We start from the raw sequence: 26,921 nt of genomic DNA, 5'->3' as shown, positions 1-26,921 counted from the left end.
GATTATTTTCTTCACCTCTTTGGAATATAAAAATATAAATGGTTGTTTATTGTTATTAATCTATACTCCGTTGAAACGATTACACTATTGTCTTTTTTTTCACTCATTTTTGAACATGCTGCTTCAGCTTCTGTATGCATAAGTTGAGGAAGCGTGTGATCTCTGCTCGAACATCAACAACGTTGCTCTTGAAGCGTTTACCACCTCAGTGTTCTTTTAGCTTGTGAAAGAGGTGATAATCGCTAGTGACTAAGTCCTGGCTGCATGGAGGATGGAGCAAAATATTCTTCAAAAGCTACGCTGTTTTTGACGAGCTACGTGAGGTTGAGTGTTGTCATGAAGAAGCACTATTCGGATTTAATGTCCCATAATATCTGACTGAATTTATGTCGTTATAGATTGCATAAAGTTAGGATATTCTTTATACGGACAGGTCACTAAATACGACGCGCGAATACGAAGTCGAAGAAAATATCAATGTTTTCAATCGGCCTTGAATGTTGCTTTAAAAAGCTTTATATTTTTCACACACACTTTATAAGTATTATAGTTATATTATAGTTACTGCTGTAGTGAAAGATGTAATTAAAAAAAATCCAATGAATCTCCGTGTATACCAATAGTACCAGTGACATACAGTAAACTGATTATTTACTAGTAATAGTTATCAAAGTGTAAATTTGATCATCGGGGGTGATATTTCTGTTGAAAAAGTTATAGATAAATATTTATAAAATTGATTAATGTCGTCTACTGTTTCTTCCATTGTCCTAAGTAGAAAGGAATGAGATTCGGTAGTGATAATGAAACAAATTTTAGTACGGTGAGATAATTCATATTTATCTTGAGTATGAATACTTAGATTATAATCTACATAAACAATTAAATTCGAATCAAATGCAAAATACCTTTGTAGTCTCTCTAGAGTTAAATATGGTGATAGCTGTTCAAGTCAAACAAGGTAAGATACTGATTAAGTTTCTCGTTAATTTTTTAAAGTTGGGCTTAAGAAAAAAATTCTCTGGCGTGTCAATTGACTTCTTCTGGTGGTATTACGTGTTAGAGAAATGGGAATGAAATTATTAATCTGTTCCATTTTGTACCTATATCTTCATGAACTTTTAGGAGTAGAAGAATATATGATAAAAAGACATTCCTTTGGTATCTAAGTGTAGCAAATGTTTCTAGTATTTGTCATTTTCTATATTTAAACTTGTTGTTTTTCATTGATATCTAGTTTTAATAGATTTTTAGTAGTCTTAAAAGAATAAATAGAATCAATAAAAGTCATTTGTCATTTTCCAAGACAACGTGCACGACATTGTAATTCAAAGTTCAAAGTAGTTTATGAAAAGATGTTGAGCGGCTTAGAACCACGGTTACACCGTGAGGTGTAACTCTGTGAGGTCTCTTAGAGCACTATGTTGAGATTCTTTGAGAGGCGATTATATTTTTGGAAATAAAAATAAATTACATCGAACAATATCAGGATTATAGAATGGGTGCTTTGTTATCGTGCAAGATCTAGTTTGTCTTGGTCGTTCACGGAAAATGAATCTCTCCTCCACTCCATAGAACTGTCCAGTCACTGTTTGACCAACAGGAATAGATTGACGTTGAGTGATGCGATAAATATAGAAAAAAGGATTTTCTCTTCTGTTGGACGTTTCAGATACATTTATAACCACTGCTCACTTTTTTATGGGTGTTGGTGTCTTCTTTAAATACCCATGTCTTATTTCTAGTGATTTTCTGACCAGATTTTGTCGTTCTTCTGAATTTGACAAAAATATAGTTGTAGATCGCTTCACGTATTGGCTTCATGGCCAATTTCGTATTTCCGTTTAACATCTTGCAGACGTTTTCTTTGTAAATATTAAGTTCATCAGAAAACACTCGAATAATTTAACGCCTTTTAGATGTGATTAAAGTGCGTCAAAGACAACATTCGCGTCAGTGCGAGTGATAACGTACGCCGTTCCACGTGGACGGTCTTTTATTAATACAGAACCCTCTTTGAACCACTCAGTTTTTCAGGCACGTTTGTTTTTTTACCATATTTCAATTTGTGCAGGATTTTCGACTGTTTTTTGTTAGATTTAATTAAAAATATAATCGTGAGACATTGTGTACGTCACCGAAAATGTTTCATTATAAAAATATAAACGAATCAAACGTGTATTGACTTCAGATTGGAAGAAAAACTGAAAAAGAGTTATATGGAGAAAATTCCAGAAGATGATTTAAATAAAACGCAATAGGATTTAAATATCATAAACACTTTGTCAGCAATTATTTTATTGTAAATTCGAATGATTGTAAACAACTTTTTAATGAATATATGTATCGTTTTTGAATATGTATATAGTTCATTCAATAAATTATAATCAATTCGCTTCTGAAGTTAATTGTAATTTTGAGTTAAATAAATTTTTAAAAACATATTTTCGGCCATCGAAAATATAATTAAAGGAGGCTTCTTTGCTAGACAGTTGTGGAGGAAGTGACGTAGAGTTGCCCGTTTCCACAAAGTATTTATTGAATATCAATCAAATAATAATGGAGATGTGTTCACTATTGGTAGTGTTTGACTATAATAAATGACTACCACGTTGCTCAACTGGTCTTCGTTTAATAGAATACTGGGTGATTGTATGAAATTTCTTTCAAATCATTTGCGAACTCGTTCAAGCTATTATTTTGTATGTAGATTGTAGTAATATATTTAAATGACTCTTTTTATACGTTTTTAGCACCTTTTGCTATTGATGAGGTTAATAATGCAAATGAAAAATCGAAGCATAATGAACCCGAAGCACCTCCTGATAGATATCACATCGCACCTTTGCTATTTTTCTTCACTGGACTAGCAGGAATGTTACCTGTATCCTTTTTCTTAGTGGCAAACGATGTAGGTATTGAAAATATATGTGATTAACAGCTACAAATATAAGTATACTGTTTTTTACTCGATGAATTTCTATTTCTTTAACATTACCTAGCTAATATTGTGTTTTTATTCAAATTTTACTCTAAACTATCTTATCCATATGTTTCTTTATGCCGAAAACACCATTTTTGTATTTAATAATTGATTAAGATTGGAGTAAAAGATTATATCGGATAATAAGGCCTAAATAATAAATACGTGTGAGGACTGGGCACTCATCAATGAAGTGGTTTGTAGTTTCTCCTTTCTCCATCCACCAGTGACATTCTGGATCATCCTATAGTGTGGAGATGGATTCTTAGATGACTGAATTTCATACCTGTTCAGGTAGAGTAGTTGATTAGTAGGAGAGGCCATTCATGTTCGCAGAATTTGTCGTGGGAACAGACTGCACAGAGACGTAATAGCTATTTTTAGATACATCAAAAACGGGTTCTGAAAACCTTGGTAGTTTTGTTGATCCCAATATGGTGAGTGAAGCAGTTTCTTCATTGCTTCTGCTCCCCGAGTAACAGAACAACCTTGTAACCATCTCTCACCATGTCTTGTAGAAGTTTCTGAACTTCAGCACAAGCCTAGAGCACGCTGTTTTAGTTGACCAAGTCCATCTTACTAATATCATTGTTTTTGTTTTAGTATTGGATGTACAAATTGAGAGATACCCAATATGACACATATGATTTGAAGAACAAGACATATCTTCAAAAAATGTTTGTGTCTGTTAGTTCAATAAGTCAAGGTTTTCCCAGCTTGATAGCTTCATTTTTATCAGCTAAATATGCTTATAAAATAACAGTCCGGAAGAGATTTCTTGTAACTTTGGGAGCTATAAGTTTCCTATTCGTTATTTTTACATTATTTGTGAAAATAAACACAGATTCATGTGAGTATAGAATTGTCAACATATATATGAGGTCACTGTATACTGTTCTTAACTCACATGTCAAAATTGAGTCGAGACATCAAAAATATCAAACAAGACCGAACACTTTTTCCAGAAAATATTTATAAATATGTTTTATTCTGAGTTTAGGGTATAATTTAATGGAGAACATGTTTGGTTATAGAATATTAATTTTCACGTTTTGACGCAATTCTGATTTTTATCAAGATACTGAATTTAAGCAGAAGGTGAAAGTATGAGAATAATAAGTTAGTTGGTTTTATGGTTTAAAAGACCTCTCCTTTCTCGATACTTACTCATGCTAACAAAACTAATTTTATATTTTACAATACTAGTAAATTGAAAAAATGGCCCTGTTTATTATTTTTAACAATTTTTCTTTGTCTCCCATTCAATTCTACCAGTGAAGTTGCACTAACAAGTACACTATGGCAACTTTCATTCTCTATCATATAAAAATTTTTCTTCCCTGCAGATTGGGAGCTTATCCGAGGTCAAACCATACCAACAAAAGGAAAAAAGATAGTCGTCAGCAACTACCGGTCGATTGCTTTAGTCCCAGGCATTGCCAAGGTCATGGAGAAAGTCGTTATTATTATTATTATTATATATAATATTATATATATTTTCTTATCAATTTATACTTCATACTAAAAGAAACAGAATTATTCTTATTGATGATTCTCGGATCTAATTACAATAAACAGTAATACTGTAAGCTCTAGGATATTTCTAGATCTTAGCAAAAATATGCAAGACATCTTAAGATGGGGGAGACAAAGAAAAAGATACTGGTACGCCCACGTGAGAAGAATGGAAAAGAGTAGACTACCACGCATCGTATTTGAAGGGAAACAATAGGAAAAAGAGAACCCGGGCGACCACCTAAAAGATGGATGGACAGCTGGCAGTCCACCTACCAGGAACTGATACAGAGGAACCTGCAAAACTAACAGATCATGAGATCTTAATAATGAATAAGAAGAAGAAGAGCAAAAATATGATATAACTGGTAAATACATATTATAGCAGCAAGTGACGAGTGTAGATTTTCAGAGGAAGATGAAGAAATTCAGGATTACCTACTTGCTATTAAAAGTAAACGCAGAAAATACTTTTAATAGGAAATTTGTGGGAACGCGTATGAGACCTTCCAAGACCCAACCCAAATACTAGACAAAAGCAGCTCTGATGCAAAGTAAAGCTCGAGGTAGCATGTAACGTGTATACTGGCCTTGGGAAAACCATGAACATGAATGCGGTTCCCCCTGGATGAGTCCCTTTCATTACACTACGATTGTGCTGACTTCTGCGATTATCCCTAATTTGGATAACTCGGGCGCGGAATTTTTGGTAGTGGAACTGCGTACGCGTATAATCTGCAATCCTTCATAATAATTTAATAATACACCAGTTCCCGTGTACATTGATAGTTATAGTATATTCCTAGACTTCAGAATCTAACGAGGTTACACATTTCTCCAAGTAAATCAATTGTTATGTAAAAAATATCAAAAAATATTTCATTATTATCATTTGATTCCAGGGCAAACATTGTTTTTTGCAGCATCAATAACGGTTATAGCTGTTATTACAAGTGAGTGAAACTTTCGAAAATAATAACTGAGAAGCAAATAATCGTATTTTCCTTATATTCCAGTTTTTCATCCACTTTATAGCGTAACCAATATGGCTTTCATGTCACGATTCCCTTCGAAATATTTACGATTCAACATGTACGGCAGTTCAATATCCGCCATGTTTAGTGCTGTTCTTCAGATAATATCACTTAGTATCAGTGATAGTCCAACAGATGTAGCTCTCATATACTTCATCAGTGGAACGTTAGTGATAATGTTCACGTTTTTCTTATGTTGTATTATGAATTATTCTCCAGGCAAGTAATTCATTATTCATCCATCATTCATTCATTCATTCAAATTCCGAATCAGATTAGGACCAATCGCATGCACACTTTCAAAATTGTCGTTCGTCGGGTGCGCAAGCTATCGATCTCTAAACTGATTCGGAATCAGACCCGCGAGCAAAGCAAAATAATCAATCGTATAGCTCGAGCTAGCTATATTGGTAATATACGACAGCATTTTTTATCAATGGTGTTTAGTTAAGATGATGTCAAAATTTTGTTAACTTACTTATAGCGAAGCGGGGATTGGTATTATTAGTAATTTTTACCTGCTGAAGCCTGATTTCAAACGCATTCCAACTTTTTGGCTTGTTCACAAATGTTAAGGAACCAATTGCTTCGCTTATTTATAAACTTTTAGATAACTTGGAGCAATTTATTGCAATCTAAAGAAGTTTCCTGAATTTTTGCAAGAATTCAAAAGGTAGTTATTATCCCAAAACAGATTAAATCCACCGAAGAACCGAGGTTATAATTACTCATCTATTCGATGTAAATATCGACGTAATTTTTATTGGCTAATTTTGTACAATCTGGTGTGATAAATCTTTACTTGTGTTATGTGGGGAGTTAAAATGTCGGATTGTACAATTTACCCCAAAATAATGATTCAGCTTTTAATTAATAAGATGCTAAATTAGTGGGAACACAAATTCACCGGTAAAGAATAGAGATTTACTTAGATTTTTACCAGTTATCAAAAACTCTTTCAGAACGCTTGCAACTCAAGAAAAATAAGTGATGTAATTTTTTCACTACAATTCTACCAGGTCAAGGGTGTTTCAAAATACTGCTGGCACAAGTTGTGAAGTTCGAAAGTAAAGTGAATCTCGAACGAACGCATACTTAAAAGCAACCACTATTACAAGAGCTTGTTGTTTGTCCTGTCTACCTCATCGAAAAATAATCAATTCTTTTAATGCAAAACCAACAAATTTTATCATGAATGAGAAATTCCACATATTTTTAGTTATTATCTTTTATTGGAAAGAAGAATCTAGAATTAAAAATGACGTTTCGAGTCATAGTCTAAAAGAATTTTACGAAGCTGCTCGAAGAATCTGGCCAATGATTGCTGCACTTGTGATTACAACAGCTGCAGCTGGACTTGGGCATGCAAATATAACAAATCTGGTAGTTTCTGAAGGATACGTTGATAACAAAACAAGCATTTGGTATAGTAAGTATGTTTACATGTTTACATAATGTGCTGAAGCAATCTGTTTCAAACAGAAACATAAATTATTCATGAAAAATCTATAGCTGCTTTTATAGTTATATACATAGTTTTCTCATCATCAATGTATTTTTCATTTTTATCACCGTTTTGCAAAGTTTTAGAAATTTGTTTCTTGTTTTTGGTATTTAACTTTGTCATGAATCTATGAATTTTTATGAATGAATGTGCTTTTATTGATATTCCATATTTTGTAAATGCATTTTTATTTTTCTAAAGTATATTTTGATTAATTGAATATTCAATCTATTATTTTCAAATTGATCATCACATTTGTTTATCTTTCTATTTAATATTTCAATTATTATTTAATTGTAATGTGGGGATTTAATTTAGTATGTGTTGTCTGGGGTATTATGTCCACTCAAATATTCAGTAGATTAGATGATAAGTTTATGTTATAAAAGAAAAATGTTAACAATATAAAATTTGAAACAAAAGGCAGAAAAATGGAAATATAAACGTAACGAAATAAAAAAAAAAATGGTTAACGTCTTCGAACAAAATACGTCTTTTCTGAAACTCGTGCGTCTATTATGTAAGGTATATCTTAAAAAATCAGTGCTCGCGTCTTCTAAGTGACTGACTCTCAACAGATATGCGTTTAAATATTATTTATTATGATCCTTCTTAAAATTAATTCGTCGCGATATGTTGGCTGGAACGAACATTATGCTAGGTACTTAGATAAATGATAGAGATGAGAGTAAACTAAAAATGATAACTAAGAGAAAAAGGAACGAAACTAGAAAATTTTCTACAGTATCGACAATTTATAATTAATAAATATTAAAAAAATCATGTACCTACTATAAAAATGTGAAATCCGCCAATAATTAATAAGATTTAAAAATTTAAGCGACATTTATTATCCTATTTTATAAACGTATATTTAATTATAACTATATATTATAGCACTACGTTTCTAATGTGAACTAGGCCATTTTTTCAGCTTTACTGAGCCTCTTTCAGGGGATGCTCAGTCCCCATCTTCTTATACCTTCATCTTTTATATGAGTATTTTGTTTTCATTCTCATTTCTTTTCTCTTCAACATAGTTCTATTTGTACCAAGAGCTGCTTGTATCTTCGCTCTTACTTCTTATATTCTAGCTCCGTCGCTCTTATTTATTTTTTTACTTTGTCCCTTCTTTCTTTTCTCTTCTTGCATTATCTCATATACTTACTATTTTTTTGCCTTCTATAAATAATTTCTCATTCCCTTCCACTCTTTCCTAATTTTTGCTTTAATTTTCCAGTTCTGTATTCCTCTCTCTTAGATTTTCCATCACCTCAGAATACCTTCTTTTCCTTGGTCCTTCATTTTTTCCTATTCCTTCCTATTCTATGACAATCTTTTTTTTGGTGCTCTAAAAGCTGGCATTCTCTGCATGTGACCCAGCCACTTTCTTTCATTCTTTTGGATTTCATTATTTTGCTGGGTTACTTATTTTTTTCTTTCTTTAGCACTTCAGTTTTGAATGGTCATTTCTAATAGTTCTACTGTGAGATTCTTATATATTTCAAAGCTTTTCTCAACTCATTTCCAATTGAGTCAAACACCTGCTGAATATGTTCGAAAAAAAATCATTCTTTCTTCCGTTGTCTGGCGGTCTGTTTATTTAACTTGTTACTTCTATTTAACACCTTTCGCTTATCTTTGTTACTGCTCATTATCTACTTGCTCTTCTGCTAATCCTTATTTCTCTTTTTCTTCTATGTCTTCTTGTTATTGCACTTCGCAGTTATTTAATTCACTTTGATTTATTCGGAGCAAATTCTAAAAACATGTTGAGTAGTTTTAATTCAGAGCCGAACTTTTACTAGTTGCTAGTTTTTCGTCTAATCAAATTTGACAATTTGTCGAAACGTCATTATTATTTTCAATAAAAAAATATATTATCTTTCAAAATAGACCTAGAAGCAATCTAAATGTCAATGAATGATTAATTGTATTTTTTTCACCATTTGCCAGATTGCAATCCATGCATTTTTGTAACTAAGTGCATATTTACTTCTCTATTTTTGGAGTACTAATGTATTTTGAGTCTTATTTGGGCGAGAGGAATATTTCGGCGATTATTTCCACTAACTTTTGAAAATTATAGATAAAGTTCTTCATTTCGAAAAGAGGAGTTTGCGGATACTGAATTATAATTCTAGTTTGTTGGGTCTGGTTTTTTATTATTGAATGTACATGAAATCTGTTGAATCAATCTAACTTATTTGTTCATCCCTCAATTCAAATGATCAATGATCATATTGGAGTTGGTTTTGTTTTAAATTTAGAAATTTTTTCATTTCTAGGCAAGTATTTTGTACCCACTGTAACTTACTTGGGAGCAGATGTATTTAATTTGGCTGGAAGATTTTTTGGACGAGGAATACATACAGTAAGTGGAATATATATACAGAAATTTCATAATTTTAATAAACTGACTAAATATTGCAATTCAATCTAAATGTATTAACTGAAAACTGATTTTTAAGAAAAAAACAGCTCTTTGGATTATCTTAGCAGCTGCTTTGAGAAGTTTCATCATAGGTCCTTTATTTTTGTTCTGCAATGCTCAACCGAGATCTCATTTGCCTGTTTGGTTTTCTCACGATTACCAATATATAATTATATTGGGAGTATACGTATTTTCTGGATCAGTTCTAGCCGTAACACAGGTTCTTAGTTTACCAAAGTAAGTACTTAGATAATTTTAGTAAGAAAAATATGTTGATAGTAGGAAGTTAAGAGATGGATCGATATACATAGAAGGGTTGCTACTTAAGTTTTGACATATGGTAACACTAATGTAAATATGTCTAATTTGACATCGCCATAATAAAATTCGACATTTTTAGTAGTGAATGTAATCAGAACGTGTTATCATACGAATGCTATTTGAGTTGTTTACAGATACTTGAAACATTTATCTTGGTCAACAAATGTTCGTGTGATGATTTTCTATGACTTTCGACGTGGATTAAAACAACAGCAGTATACCGATCAACATGCTTTGACTTCTGGTGATGAAGGAGTTTAATCGTGGTCGCACTTCGCAACAGGATGAATTTCGTGAAGGTCATCTGAAATCGACTGTTGTGCCAGAAAATATCGATGCTGTGCATAATCTGATATTGCAGCATGTTATATGACATAATGTAAGATTTAGGCATACCTGGGCATTAGTTTCACTTGCATATATCCAATATGGCATGAACATTTGTCTGTCAAAAAGACCTGTTCGCGTTGATATAGCATAATTTGACAATCTCTCAAAAAAAGGTCGAACGGTCGATTCTGAATGGTACATCGGCATTTGTATGCCAAAAGTGCTCGAAAAAATCAGGGAAATTAATCGCAGAAGACGAATCAATCTGCACCACGACAGTGTGAGCTCTCACACATTAGTTGAAAAAAATGTTTTTTGTTTGGCACTCAATGATTCTTTTTTATTCACACAGATCAAAAATAAATGGCGAGGTCAAAGTTTTTCTACACCTGAAAAAGCGGTTTCAAATCACAATCAATAGAGCCATATCCAATTATGAAAATTTGTTATTAGCAATTCTCGTACAATTTATTTAAGTTTTTTTATTCAAAAAAAGTGATGATTACCATTTTACATTTTTATTTGAAGTTGTTATAGTTTTTGATGTCTCATTTTTCTTTAATTTTCTTACAGATTAAATACCTGATTAATAATTTGCAGAACAATCACAATCACAATTTGGTTGTTGTTTTAATATTTTTCTTGTGTCTTATTACTGTGAAAAGAATATGTTTTCATCTGAAAAAACCTGTCAAGATGACTTATTCCGGAGAAGATTAATCTTTCAATTGTTCAAATATGATTTCTTCTTTTAGGTTGGCTGGTGACAAGACAGAATTAGCTTTTATCACAACGCAAGTAATTGGAACAACAACAGGAACTTTGGCTGCCTTTTTAAATCCAGTTTTTGTCAGTTTATTATAAAGGCGAATAAAGAACATTTTCGTGATATTAATTTCTTTTCACGTTTGCACCTTTTCTCCACTCAATTTCTTGTATTCGTTTTTCCATTTCGGCATCAATGATAAAAATTCTGTTTAAATATTACAACTTCAATATGCAACAATTTCACTTATATTTTCAATTCTTTACTTATTTCATACAAAAATTCATTTGAAGATCGATTTGCAAGACGTTTGTGAAAGCCTATAAAATCGCCCGCTTCGAATGACTCTTCTAGAAATGCTGCTAAATTACTCAATTAACTGAAGGACATTCCAGTAGACGGCGTTATTAAAGAAGTTAAGTTGAAACTTACTGATATTGCTGAAAATGGAATACTACTACCAATTTAGTACTGAATCAAGAAGAAATTAGTTACGGAGTAAAAGTTAATAAAAAAGAAATTATTGTGACGTTTATCGTATTTATTTATACTCATTTTATTCGTGAAGTAATAAATTCTGTTTCTTACGTTCCTAATTTATTTAAATACTATAAATCATTTATAATAGATCTTTCATAAATATCACTCGAATAATTACTGCGATTACTTTACTAATTCGTTCTTTCCACTACGCTACATTATGTACTTATATACCTATCCCAAAAGAATTCTCTGGATTTAGAACAAAAAGTAACAAAACAAATAAATAAAAAGACTTTTCAGAAAATTATTCAGAAAAAATATTGTAAATAAGCCGCTTGCTATAAAAAATTGTATACACATCAAACGAATCCCGCCATATGCGCCTTCACCAATTTTTAAAATTTTATTGGTTAGGTATTGGTTGGATTTCGCGAATTTTCGTAATATTATCATCAATAATGATATAATTACAATTTTCACGATGAAATACAAATAGAAAAACAGACTGAAAGTGTCAGAGTAAGACTATTTAATTACAAATAACAGTAATTTTTTTGTATGCAAGTGATATCAGTTCCCAAATGATACAATATGAAAAGACATCACACTACGTTCTACAATGAGATGTTTCAGCAATATACAGGGAAGTTGAGGAAAATTGTAATTACGAAAATTGTAAGCAGGGTAGGCCTTCTAGTAGATTTACTTGATTTGTAATCATGTCTTTTTCCCAAGTAACTAAAGTAAAATTGAAAATGGATTGGAAGTTGCCGTTAGAAGAACGATACCTAAACATGTGACTCTTGGTAATTACGTTGAGCTCAATTGAGTTGAGCAGTAATACTTGCCACCAAACTTAAAGCTCTCATTAATTTATTTGTTATTTCTTGAATAAGTTAAAACAACAATACAAACAATTTATTATTTGTATTCCATATTAAAGAAAACTCATTGATAAAGTTATATACATAGTATTTCATAATATGGCTTTTCACTTGCATTATCTTTAAAGCGGCACTATAACAGTTGGTACTTCTATGGAAAAGTCACTTTGTAAATGATGAGACTACTTTCGCTACATTAGTTTTAGCCACCTTTCAGATATTATCTGAAATAACATCACGTAATAAATAATTAATTAAAATAAAAAGGAAAAATGTTTCCTTATTTAAATTGAATGTTATTTTAAGTGGATAAATAAGTAATGAGCCTAAGGACAAGTTACGCGAATATCATCTCGAAGGTGCTTCGTCCTACAGCATCATTTGCCAGTCTTTGATTGGAAGTTTTTCTATAAACAGTTGTGAAAAAAATTAGAAGCTCGGTGGACTAAGTGTGTAGACCTATATATGTATTTCCAGCTCTATTAAATATATGGTGGGAGCGTGAATTACTGAAAAAATGGCGGATGAATATACTTTCAAAGTAATGGCGAGAGCGCGCGCTCAATTTATCATAACGACTATTAAGGTCTAAATTTTATGGTTAATTCAGTTTCCTTATGAACCGTTTAAGATAGTATAGACTGTTATACAAGATGTTTGGGTAAGTCTTAATTCATGTGACGAAATTCAGGTCATTGGTCGTATGAAATTAAGATGAGTCTTGCCTATAACAAAATTTCCTCAGCCTACCCCGAGAAATGTGTCGTGAAAGATGGTGACTAAAATTGAGTTATTATTCTTATTCCAAACTTAAAATGTCTTTTTAGTGGCAAAGGTGCAGCTGCGGGTATTTATATATCAATATTCCTATTATATTATGCGGGAGTGATATTAGCAGCTTATACTTTATTTTATATCAAAACATTTTTTCTACAACTGCCATGAAAAGTGACGTATTTCTCATAACTAACTTAATTTCGAAACCACATATTGCAACGAAAACTATTGTCAACTGACACAATTGTCAGATTATAGGAGTATTTAAATTTAATAAAATTGCAATTTCCATTAAATATTATTTTAGTAGGACATAATTACATCAACTTATAATAAATAATATGAATACTGACAGTAGTGACAATTTTGATAATACTCTGCCAGAGATATCAAAAAAGCAGCAAAAGTAACTTTAGATTTGTTGCCGTAGATTTCAAGAAAATAATATGAATTAGCTCACGAGAAATTCATGGAACGGAGAAGAAATGCAAAAATAAAATCTTTTTCGGAAATTTTAAAGGCGTTTACACTTTGGTCACAATATTCAATGCTGCGAAGTACTATCAGTATAAAAAATAACATTGATATATCCACGTATCAGAAATGACGTTCATGTTTGAAAAGAAAATCCGACAATTACGTCCCCAAAAAATCAAACATATTGAGACCATTCAGACCATTTGCAGAGATTTTTAAACGAAGTTCCAAACAAGGAATATCTACTACTGATAAAAATAAATTTATTTAGAAGGAACTATTTTTAGAATTTTATTTTTTTCTTGACTTAACATAGATTTTTCTAATTAGTGGGTTTTTCAATAGATAAAAAGGATTAAATAATTTTTTAAAATCCACTTGGAGCTCAGTATGGCAAGAATTTATTTATAAAATTTTAATTCTGGTATTTTTATTTGTAGACAGCAGTAGTTTTAGGTGTAGCAGGGAGATGTCGTAGAGAGGAGTTGTGGAAGTTAAGAATCGATAATTCAGAGAATTTAAATTGAGCTTTACTTGTGAAATTAGATAACACGAAAACAAAAAAATCAATAACATTCACTGTAACGAGAGAATTTCATGAGATATATACAACATATGCTGCTCTTTGACCGATTGATTTCCCAAAAAAACGTTTCTTTTCAAATTACCAACGCAGTTACTCTAGACAGGTATTTGGCATTAACAAATTCGGTAGTATAGCTATTGTAATTTTTTTTTTAATTAGAAAACCCCCATCTATACATAGGTCACTGCTTCAAAAGTTCTTCGGCAACAATTTTAGTAAATGCAGGAGGGGACATATTAATCTTGAAGCGCCATGGAGGATGACAATCCAGTACCGTGGCAGAAGAATACGTCGAAGAGTCTATTAAAAATAAAATTATCGTTGCTAATAAAATCGCCAACTCCATTGAAAAACCACTCGAACCCATTACAGAAATTGAGAAAAATATACCGTATATGAACGATCAACCCTCAACATCTAAAATTAACATAACAGAAAATGAAAAAGAAATAAATATAAAGCTCCCTTACTTTTATTCTTTCAATTTGTGCAATTGTAGAAAAAGTATAGTGTGTAACATGCGGGAAAAGTACTTTTTCACTCCTGTGTTTGCACAAACTTGCACACTTGTGAGAAAAGTTGAACTTTCCCCATATGTTGCACAATATAATATTTTCAAGATGAAGTTTTATTATATAAAATTATAACTTAAAATCCTTGTTTTATTTGAAAATATTTCTCATTCTAAATTTTTTTTCCGGAACCATAGCTGCAGAACAGATCAATTTTTAAAATAAATTGAGTGAAAAACAGTACAAATGTAAAAAGTAATACGATTTATAATAAATATTGAAAATAACCACCTCTAGCCAAAATACATGAACGTAACCTGCACGTAAACGTACACGTTTAAAAATTTGAGGTGTATTTCTTATGGTGTCACACGCTATTTGAATACGATTCCCGAAATTTTTGATATCAACTATGGGTGTCATGTAAACTAAATATTACCTAGCAGTCCACTAGAAGTGTACTGGAGCACTATCGTACATGAATCACATGTGTTGTCTGATATTGAATGCGATGTCTTTAAGTAGTTCAGAGATATCATTTTCGAAAAAAATTAATGGCTGAGGCAAAAAAATGTGACCAAATTAAGTTAGCTCTTACAATGCCAACCCATACGTTCATTAATAAATGGTGTTCCATAATCTCATGGGGACTCTCATTTGTCCATAAGCGATTATGATAAAAATTTATGATAGCTACTTTTGAAAACAATGCCTCGCCCATAAACAATACATTATTTAGAAACTGGGGATTTTGTACCATTTCGTGAGTTAACCATTCGCAAAATCTAATTCGTTGAGGAAAATCTATAGGTAAAAGAGTTTGAACCCATTGGATGTGATAAGGATATAAGTACTCCTCTTCTAATTGTAAATCAATTTCATCTAAAATTACTGGTTCCAACACTAAATTTCTAGCTATCCAAAAACGACCAGTGTTGATTGAATTTGTTTTTAGCATTCCAGTTTCGGATAAACGGTTGCGGATGATGAAGCGTCGTTCGTTGCGGATATTTTTCAGTGCCGAGAATTACCAATTGCCATACCATACACTAAATGAATGTCGACCATTTTACCGTTTGTATCCATGTAATACACAGATAACACAAAAATAACAACCTAAAAACATACAAGTGAACTTCGATTGGTAACTATCACAACAGTGTTTGACATCAGTCTACTACAATTTGAATAAACATTGTGTAAATACGATAAATGGATTGTGGAAGTGACAATAAGCGACTTTTCCAGAATTTTGTAATCAAAAACAAGGTAGAGGTGGTTATTTCGAGCATTTATTATGAATCGTATTACATTTTATACCTTTACTGTTTTCCACTTGATTTACTAAAAAAAATATGAATTATTCTTTTCTCTCTCTGCAGCTATTGGTTCTGGGAAAAAATTTAAGAATAAAAAATATTTTTAAATAAAACAAGAATTATAAGTTATAATTTTTTTTCATAAAACGTCATGAAGAAAAAAAGTTTTGCTTTTACCCCCGTATAATGAAACTGAAATATTGAAAAAATACCCTTGGTAAGACCTTTGCGAGTGCAGGAAAATTACAAAATTTCAAGTTTCTAGCTTAATATATGTCGGAAAGGAGTGGGATGAGAAAATTTTTCTAGATTTTTTATTTTAATTTCGCTTGTCATTTTTATGTATCATGCAAATTTAGTTATTGAAATGCAAATCATATATTGCTTAAGTATGCAACTAATCGAAAAGTATATAGGTACAGGGAAAATCGGTTAATCATCTACAAGTTCCACCTAAAAAGAACTTACTTATTGGGTGGGCAGATCAAAGAAGACTTAACTGTAACAGTAGTAAACTATTTCAATGAAAATCATCTCTAAAGCAATGCCCTTACTAGGTACAAAGTCATGTTAAAAGGACTAATGTAAACAGGACAGGACTCTTTAATTCTTCAATGTTGTCATGTTATTTATATGATGTATTATGAGGGCGAGTCAGAGTATCCAAGAATCTGGACCAGACCAGGTTTTGTCGATAGCATCTGAAACCTCAGGAAGCAATATAACTGTCATAGCAATCTGAAAAGTCTGAATGCAAGGCATTGTATACGGAAATGGGTCTTTTGCTATCTCACTAATCAACTGCTCATTTGAACAGGCGCGAAATTAGTTTAAGAAATTAAGTGGATGGTCTTTTAACCAGATACGGTCATTAAAGACGCCATCTCCTTGCTACAGGTATCACGGAATGATGCTGAGCTTGGGGGAGGATAAAATTGGAGACCCCGTCATCGGTGAGTGCCCAGCGCTCAAACACGTGAGCTTTACAGTTTGCCCAGTGATAAACAGGTTCAGACCTAAATAACTGATTGATTTAGGATCACCAGCAGAAACACACTCCACCTTACATTATGAAATAACATATTAGTATAAACTTCTTTTCACACAAACAAAAAAGATTGAGGTAACTTATTGCAATTTGCTGCAGAAAAAAACAGATGGTGATATATTGGCTGTACCTGTGTTTGAGCGAAACCTTTTTGTTTTTTGTACTAGAAACTTATTTTACATAATGTCTGTTGATTACTCATATTTTATAGAAATAAGTAAAATAAAAAGAATATTTATTAATTATATTCATATGATTCAATAATTTTGAGCTAATTAGACTTTGTAGATGAATGGATTTCTTTGACAAAAGTTCTTCAAGAGTAGAAACTTTTACAATAGGAGTCTTTGATCCAAGCCTATATCCTCGTATCACCATCATAAACATTTTACCAAGAAATGTTTCTAATTAGAAGGAGACAAAACAAGAAAAATGTTCATTACATGGGAAATAATTGATTCAACTTGTTGAATATATTATGATATATACAGGCTGTTTTATCTGTTGGAGGTAGTCCACCTCTGTGAAAAATCATTTTAAAAGCGCTAAAGTGTTTTGTTTCTGGGTGGTAGAGCGAGATAAATTTGTGGCTATTGAACATGATAGAAAGAGACCACCATCAGAATGTGGGAGTTTGACAAGCTTAATTGAGATTTTGATGAACAGATTTTTTTTGTTCGTTTTGTTTAACAACCCGTAGAAAAGTAGAAATATTTGGGTTTTCATCTATTTTTTTGAAGGACGCAACAAAACTGGAACTTCGGTGTGTAATTTTGATTCCAATACTTGATTTTACCTTGAATGAAGTCAATCAAACATGACAGTTAGAATTATACTGCATTTTTTAATAAACTGAAGTATTGAATCAAAAATATTCTGAGAGAAATTACTGAATACTGAGATAAAAAATGGGTGAAAATGGACAATTCTCTAACTAAATTAGACAAATATTTATAGTGATCTATATAATTGTAGACAAGATCTCAAATTTCCATGCATAAATTTGTTATATTTGATTTCACAATTATTTTCTGAGAATCTGATATGGTACGTAGACCAGTATAATGGCATTTCAATTGTTTTTGCCTTCATGAGAATGTTAAAACCACTGAGTATTTCTTTCATTCTGTTCTTTGGTTACTAAAGCGTTTTGAATTTTTTCTTGTTATTTCTAGAATTCCCTGTTTTTCACTTTCCTCTAATTCACTATATGAATATTTATAACAACCTTATAATTTGAGTTAATGGATTTTCTTTATTCATAAATTCATTAGAAATAAATCACTCAACTTCAGAGTTGAAGTTTTTTCTTAACTATATTTACATGACATGTTAATTTTACCTTTTTCAAGATAGTCAGTGAAAAGCCCACACGCATTCCAAAAAATCGACACTATGCCCTTGCCTGCAGATGGAACTGTTTTTGACTTCTTTGGAGCCGGTTCTCTCTTTTTTTAGTTCATAGTTTTGATTGCTCTTTTGCTGCGGATGTGGAGTGATGGATCGACGTTTCATCCATGATTATGAAACAGCGGAAATATTGCACTTATTTCTGTGAAAAATTGCCAAACACTCGATTGAAACATCTTCACGATGCTGTTTCCGTTCCATTGTGAGCAAACGTGGCACCCATCTTGCGCACAGCTTTCTCAATACCCAATATTTTACTGTTGATAACGAAGAAGCAGTCTCATCTGGAGTAGAATCTAGTTCAGCTTCTATTTTGGTTGGACTAAGACTTTTCGAACAAAAGTACTGCATCTCTTGAAGTGAACAATTTTTTCCATATTTACAAATTCACTGAAAACGTTCACTGTTTATTGCTGCCAAACAAATACTGAACAACGTGGCCATTTCAAACCTGAAACATTTGCTGTATAGATTGTGCACTTTTTAATGCAGTAGTATTTTTCAAGCAACCACCGCTATCTATTAGTTAGGCCAAGTATTTCTGAGACCATTATCGTATAGTAGCTCAAAATCTTTCAACAATACAAGAGATGCGAGAAATATGACAGCTGAGGGAATTAGCATATGACACTAAGGAACAGTATTGCACTGGGAGAATCGAGAAAGTTCTCTAGAAAACACTGAACTAATCATAATAAACGTAGCTCGCAGAAGTATAATTTAATAAATCTAAAAGTTATATATACAAACATCATGGAAAAATTAATTAAATCATATATTATGACAGTCCTGATATCTGAATGTCCAAATAAAATCGAAATTCTGATTTATAATGAGATCAATGTGTCTGATAATAATGATGCAGTTCAATTATAAAAAATTATGAATATTGAATTCGTCACACCCAACTTTCCTATATCTTGTGTATATATTGCTTCGAAATATCTTTTATTGTTCATTTATGATATTTTTCAATCTTCTAATTTTTTTCTTCGATGCTCAAACACTCCTTTAATTTCCGGTGCTCTGTACCTTAACCCATCGTCAAGGATGTATTTTCTTTTAAATGAATTAACAATAAGAGTAATGGATTGTTATGTTTTCTCAGTGTATATTCTAAGTATAAAAGAACGTCACCTTATTTCACCTCATTAAATTACCAAACTGATTTTTGAAATCAATTGATGCATATTCATCATTACATTAAATATCAGTTAGGTTTCTATAAAGCCTTTCATTAAATCAATTTTCTAATTGCTTCAATTGCATTATATACGTTTCGTGTTCTGAAGAAAAATCTGCGTAGGTTTTGCCACAACCCAAAGGCTGCTGACATTTAGGAAATTACGGCGGAGATAGATAATTACAAGCAACATTTTCTCGTACAAACTAATTTATGGATTAATTATTCTAAAGAGTTTATTTAACACTTGATTATAGGTATGGAATATCTCATGTATTGTCTCATGTCTTATTATTGTTCATTTTACGGTTTGTAAAAATGTTTGTTGATAAATTTTATATGCATACGGAATTGGGTATTTTAATTGGATATGTGTCACCACCACAATAATAGCAAAGGAAAATGGTGAGAAGATAAATTAGTAGTATAAATACCTCGAAAATTAGAAATTTTGGAATTTTGGTGTAAGTCAGTAAGGTTCGAGCTTGAACTCTCGAAAGAGCTCAATAAAAACACACTTAAGTGATACTAAATTATTTTTATTAATTTCAAAAATGAATTATAGTTGATAAACTATGATTTTATAATGCAATACAATAATGCAATAATACATCGATAATGCAATACATTTTGAGATACAAGGAAACTACACATCGTCTTTTCAGGGAAATTATTTTATCGATGTTCATCCCTAAGCTCTATCAATGCATCATTTTTCAAACCAATAAGTTTCCACAACTTAAAACTTCATTAATGTTCTCGAAATATTTTTGAATAGCCTCATCTATCTCATCGTCCTTCATGAAACGTCGACGACGAAACATAGTTCTTTAGCTTAAAGACTAAACAGATATCACATTTGGACAAATCACGCGATAATTGATGACATGATATTCACGTGAAAATCCAACTGACTCGACAAAACTGCAGGTAAACATTTTATGATGTACCATTTGCTTTAAATGTACGTTGATTTTGAAGCTCATTTGCCTTACCATTTTTAGTGTTGATGAATCTTCGTTAATCCCCACACGGCTTACCTGTTGGGTAGACAGATCAAAAAATTGTATAAATGTTTTATTACCTGTTACTATTTCAAGAAGAATACGCTGTCCATCATTATTAACATTTCTCAAATTTTTGTGCAACACGATGGGTAGCAGATTTACTATATTTTAAGGTTCATTGAACTGCCTTGCACACCATAACAATAACTTGAATGAATAACTATGAATGCGTTTTGAACGGAATTCCCTTTAAAAGCTGCATCACTTCTTGGTGTTGGTTTGATACTTTGATCATTTGAGAATGCTACTTGATAAATTATATCTAATGCGTCAAACTTTTTATATTTTATTTACAAACAAGATAATTTTCAATTTACTATTAATACATTCTACTTTCATATTGAATAGTATTTTATTAGGACTCATGAACATTTTTGTAATTAGTTAATTTTTCTTCAATGTCATCATCTGTTGTGTTAACAGTAAATGTGTTACGCGCGCAGCATCAATTAACCTTTCCTGGAAATGAAATTTTTCAATTATTTTGTCGATATGCGTACCTACATCAGTCCATTTCTTATCAGAATTTTAATTAATGACTTCTTCTTACTCACATTTTCCTTTTCGAAGACTAAGAAGTCGTAAACTTGTATAGTTTTTCTCCTATTTTGTCACAATTGTGCCTTAATATTATCAATATCCACAGAAATGTCTCAGACTGGATTGACAAATTTGGCATATGAATTAAAAAATATTATTATGTGTTATAATAAAGAATTTCAAAATTATCATTGAATACAAAAAGTTCAAGTACAAGTACTATCCCCTAGGAGTGTGAGATTATTTTTAACAGAGATATAATCCAATCACATTTAAACAACCTCAATTTTCCCCGTTTCCTCTCCTAGGGCGCAAAGACTTTTAAATAGAGCGTTACATATATTCTCTATATTGCTTAACTTATTCCATTTTGGTGGAAAGATTGATGTTCGGAAAATAGTTATGATATTTTATTGCACAATGACGAGGCTATTGAAGCAGTCTTTTATGGAATCCCCTAAAACACGAAATAAAAATTCCTTTTATAATGATAATTTTATATCAACCATTATATATAACAAAAACTGTACCAATTTACGTTGTATATTTATCATTCTAAGCAATTTGTATATCTATTGGCCTTCCCGATTCTCCGACAATTGAAACAGCATACTGGGTTGCATACCCAACTGCATCGTGAACAAGCGAGAATCGATACTAATCAACAGTACCAATACCGGTACTATCGCGACGTACCCGTCGATGGTGGTACTGGATAGGTACTAAGGCGGTAATTACTTACCGTATAAGGCGTCTCAAAGGTACCGCCGCGCGAGCCTCTTCGCCTCTCGCTCCTCCTCGGGGGCAGACCACAAACGGGCCGACGATTGACCCCTCTCGGCAGGCCGAGAAGCGAGAGGTGGTCGGCGATGGTTTGGATTTATTAATGATTATTGGAATCTGGAAGTTTAAGTGGGATTTTGAAATATAGTTTATGTATCCTAATTTGTATTTATTGACAGTGAATAATTTGATTGAAGCTATGGGAAGAAGTCGAAAAAAGCAGTTGATTCTGCAAGTTTTCAATAAAGTTAGAATAGAATTACTGCTTAATGAACATACTGTTTAATAAGTCTTGCTATACATATAACAACATTATATCCCAAAGAGCCATCTTAAGATTTCTAGAGTACACTGAAACCTACCAAGTTAACATACCTATATATACTAAATCTATAGTTGGAAATAGTTTTTAATGATTTCAAATTATTTACACAGTGCTAGGCAATACCTACTATACTCCTTGAAATGGTCATTAACAGATCCAGACTCACTTCTAAATCCATTATTTCATTAACTAACAATAGGTTTGAAGTATTGTTAAATTCTTAATCCCATTTTCTCTTTTTCTCTTGATATGACAATTACCTGCTTAATTTCGAATATTTAGCCTCCTCCAGAGCTCTTCTTAAGAAGCTGAGCTTCAGCTCTCATACCATCTATCATCTTTTTAGTGGCTGCTTAATGATCTCCGTATACTTGGTTTCCGTTTTTTTGCCCATTCCACCATCTGTTTTCTGGCATCATTTCAATATGACCTCTGGATCATACTTTACGTTGTCTAACTTATCTCCCCTCATCCTGAATTCCTAGATATTCTTTAATGTGCTGACTACTCATCCTATCTCTAATTCTCATTTCCCTAATTTTTCAAGCGTTTTTATTTCAATCGTCCTAAATATTTTGCTGATAATGTTTCAGCTCTTGTTTTCATTGTATACTCGAGCATAGGCTTTAGGAGTGTTTTGAAGATTATCATCTTGCTTTGTATACTGATAATATTGTTTTCCATATCATTCCATATCCGCTCCACTAGTTGTTTTTATCGCTTTCTATTCTTCTCTTCTATTTCTTTAATTTCTTATTTCTTATGCCTTTTGATATATTAATGCATCTAAATGTTCTTGATTTTAGGTCTCATCTGTTTTAAAATTATTATTTTTTTGATAATTTTTAAAAGAAAGATAAATTTTGACGTGTTATAGCAAAATTGGTAATGGAAGATCTTAAGGAAACTGTCCTAAGCAAACTTGATATAAATATTCCATTCTTTTTCCGATATGTAGATGATTGCATTACTGCCATTACCAAATAATCAAATCGGAAACATAAATAAAAAATTCAATTCTTATCATAAAAAACTTCAATTCCCAATCGAGGTTGACCAAAATAATAGAATCAATTTTCTTGATGTCACATTATATAAAATTAATAATTAAAACACAAAAACAGAATGGTGTACGAAACCAACTTGGTCCTCAAGATATTCAAACTTCAATTCGTGTCATTCTATGTCACCAAAAAAATCAGTGAAAATAAGTTTGGCTGATAAATCTGTCCAACTATCAGATCCTGAATTTAGATGCTTAGCTATTCAAAACGCAAAAGCTGCATTGAAATAATTATCCGGAAAAAATGATACTACAATCAATTTAAAAATAAAACAGATACATCAATACATAAAACATTTTTCCTTACAATATGTACAAAGACTTTACCAACAATTATTGAATTATTTAAATAAATATGATATTAGTATAAGAAATAATACATTATCCAAATATTTCACTAAATTAAAATCTAAAACACCAATAAACAAAAGAGGTAATATTATATATCAAGTGCCTTGTACTAATTGTGACGCTGTCTACAAATATGGTTCACATTCATAAGAACAAAAACCAAAAAGCTATAAATGATAAAAAAGACCGAAATAATTTAATTAAAATTTATAACTCTATTTTGTAAATTCTAATAAAACTACAAATAATTTAATTGATTACTGTTATATTTTTGAGAGACCAAGGAAAAATTAATTTTTCTTATTAGAACAAAGTTGATTTCATCCTTATTTTGATATTCATGATGAAAGTTATCTATAAATTAATATAAATAAACAAATATCAGTGTCAACATCATATTTTGATAAAGATTTAAAGAAAAATCGAAACGTCAAAATTTATCTTTCTTTTAAAATTTATTAAAAAAAAAACTTTTAAAACAGAAGAGACCTAAGATCAAGAACATTTAATACGAATCACCGACAATCTTAATTAATTATTTCTCAGTCGAAAAATATAAAAGAGCTCGTAGTTAATCCACTTTGGTGTTTCATCGTCACGTTCCCAAAAGGATTTCTACTATTCACCTATGAAATAATTTCAAAAATGTATTCCACCGTTTTTCAAAGTGGAAAAAACTACTTTCCTGGCTAATGCCTCGACGAATATTGAATTACAGTCCCTTTGAAGAGCGTGATGTAAATCGACCTTTTTTCGATAATAACAACCCCAATGGCTCGCAATTGCAAGGATGTTCTTGGGGGGTTTTGGAGGAAGTTCTCGAATAATCCTATACTTGAAGGGGCGAAGTGGGACGAGAGTTTTGGCTCTATTGAAATCGATTTTGTGTCCGGTATAGACAAGATGTTGGGCAAGGTGAAGAAAATATCGGAATTAGAGACAGACAACAAGAGCTCTGGAAATACGTCGATTTGTCTGGCCAATATAGGGGGGGGGGCAATCTGAGTAGGGGGTTTATATACTCAATGGTGTACATTGGATTTTATCTTTGACATATTTGATTGGGTGGGATAGTTTCTGATTGGGCTTGAAGATTGGGCGAATACCATTAGATGCGAATTTTGTCTGTTTCACCTTTGATGTAAAGAAAGGACACTCTCAGTTGATCCTCCAAACCAGTGGAGGAGGGTGGAGGAGCTAGAGATGAAAATTTATGGACAAATACTTTAATATCACTTATAAAATTTTTTATATTTTAAAAATAGGTCTGTCCTATACTTATTTTCGTTAACCTTAAATATTCCTCTGTTGGATCAGCACTATAATCATTAGACTCCAGTAAATTCTCAAGATAACTAAAGTTCTGCGGAATCGGCACACTAAGTATTAAACGTTTATCAAAGAAATTACAATTTTTATGCAATTTTTTAATCTCGTTACCCTGTACTTCGCTAATGTGTTAGTGTGCTACTGCTAGTGATAAAAGTGTGCTCAGAATGAATATCATCGAAGATCTATATGATAGCATGTGCTAATGAAACTGTCTTAATTAAATTGTGATTTTTACAAATTTTTAAAAACGGAATCTATGAAGAAATATTTGATTTTGCGAGGTTATATCCACAATGTACGTTCTGTTTCTATTTGCATCATTAAATTTGTGAGAGATGAGTGGCTACCATCTATATATACATGAATAGTAAGAACGATTAAAATAGCCATCTCAAACATTTTCTTCTTGGTTATTAAAGAGCACATGCTTTTTACTGGAAATCTCACTTTTTGTTGTGAATAGGTATCAATTAGGATCAATTAGAATAGTAAGTTAAATGTTAAAACATTAGTAATTTGATAGAAACAAAATTTTTAGTTATGTTTCTTACATGCGCTATATTTATTAATTAATCAATTATTAGTTAATGTTTTCATAAGTTGTTTTTTCTCTATCCACATTAGGTACTTTTAATTTTAAATATGCAAAATCCATAAAATAATTTCATATTTTGATAACTGACAACGTCAAGCCAAAAGCGTAACATAATGAGATGAATGGTTAAATTGTTTTCAGTTTTTTTTAAAAATACCCAGAAAAATATATTGGGGAAGAAGTGAATGGTACGTCTACAAGAACAAGTTTATAATGTTCCTAACATTAATGCTAGATTGCAGTTACAGGGATCAACAAGTACTTGAAAATTTCTAATTCTTGTTTTGATTTAAAGACAAAAAGTAATTTTAGATTTCAAGTCAGGATAAGAAATTTTTTGTCAAGAAAACAATGAATATTGAAATATCTTGACTAACAAATAAAACACTAACTTATAAAAAAAAATAAACATATTTTTAAATGAACACATTTTTTGCTACATTGATAAAATGTAAATGCCGAACAATAAGTGAAAATCTTGTTGAAACTAATGTTGCAAACTAGATTTTACTAGATATTAAAGACATTTTTGAATAGGAATTCAAAAACTTTGAATTAAAAGACATAAAACATCTGAAGGAGTCAACGCCTAACCGATCTCCAGTCTTTGTTATTGTTGAAACTGCTCTTGAAAACAGCCTTTCAGCAGGTACAGATGTTGCTGTGGTTTCTATAAAATTATAAGCTTTAAGTCGAGAGTCGATACCCAAACTTCCTATATATACATGAACAAAAGTATATACACAGTAATATATACAAAACGAAAAACTAAGTCGAGCGTACTGAAACTATAGGAGCAGCGTAGCTCCGCAGAGATCTAGGCGTTCAAGATCTACTCGCTTCGCTGCCCCGAGAGAGAATGAACACCTCGGAAAGTAAGAAGCTGGGGAAAGATCTAATTTAGATATAAATTATACATGATTCTTTTGTCTACTGTACCTTTTTCAAACAATTACTTTATCAAATAAGTATATCGTGTTGTAATACACAAAAATTTTATTCGTAAGTTGGTTTTGTAGTCTATATTTTGGGTGGAGAAACTAGTAAATAACTTTTATTACTCAAACTTCTACCGCATCTGATCGTTTCAACGAAAACAGAAAATTAATTGCTTTACGCAAAATTAAACAAAACATGCACATCCAAAGCAGATATTAAAACAAAATGTTCATCGGACCTAAAATACTCAGAACTAGAACACATATAAAAGATTTAAATGTCTATCGTGTCTCATATTTATTCAATAATATCAATAATAATATGTTTCTATAAATAATATTTTTGGCGGCTACTTTCAAT

General features: G+C 31.5%; 1 protein-coding gene and 1 non-coding gene across 3 annotated transcripts; both read left to right on the top strand.

The window, feature by feature from the left end:
• The first annotated feature begins 901 nt into the window (after positions 1 to 901).
• LOC130441289 (equilibrative nucleoside transporter 3-like) lies at positions 902 to 11,016 on the top strand. Of its 2 annotated transcripts, XM_056774899.1 has the most exons (9): positions 902 to 961; positions 2,754 to 2,911; positions 3,587 to 3,833; positions 5,401 to 5,451; positions 5,515 to 5,751; positions 6,752 to 6,961; positions 9,325 to 9,410; positions 9,508 to 9,707; positions 10,877 to 11,016. In XM_056774899.1, the coding sequence occupies exons 1-9, from the start codon at positions 934 to 936 to the stop codon at positions 10,983 to 10,985; spliced, it is 1,326 nt and encodes a 441-aa protein (XP_056630877.1). In that variant the 5' UTR covers positions 902 to 933; the 3' UTR covers positions 10,986 to 11,016. The 2 variants fall into 2 exon arrangements, with proteins under 2 accessions (XP_056630877.1, XP_056630886.1); XM_056774908.1 differs by lacking the exon at positions 3,587 to 3,833 and having other exon boundaries at positions 2,754 to 2,915; positions 10,877 to 11,012.
• Positions 5,081 to 5,237, top strand: LOC130452564 (U1 spliceosomal RNA). The gene has a single exon (XR_008910978.1). It is a non-coding gene; the product is annotated as a U1 spliceosomal RNA (small nuclear RNA).
• Positions 11,017 to 26,921: the final 15,905 nt, after the last annotated feature.

Source organism: Diorhabda sublineata, chromosome 1 (assembly GCF_026230105.1).
Source record: "Diorhabda sublineata isolate icDioSubl1.1 chromosome 1, icDioSubl1.1, whole genome shotgun sequence".
NCBI lineage: Eukaryota > Metazoa > Arthropoda > Insecta > Coleoptera > Chrysomelidae > Diorhabda > Diorhabda sublineata.
This window is presented reverse-complemented; position numbering and strand designations above follow the sequence as displayed.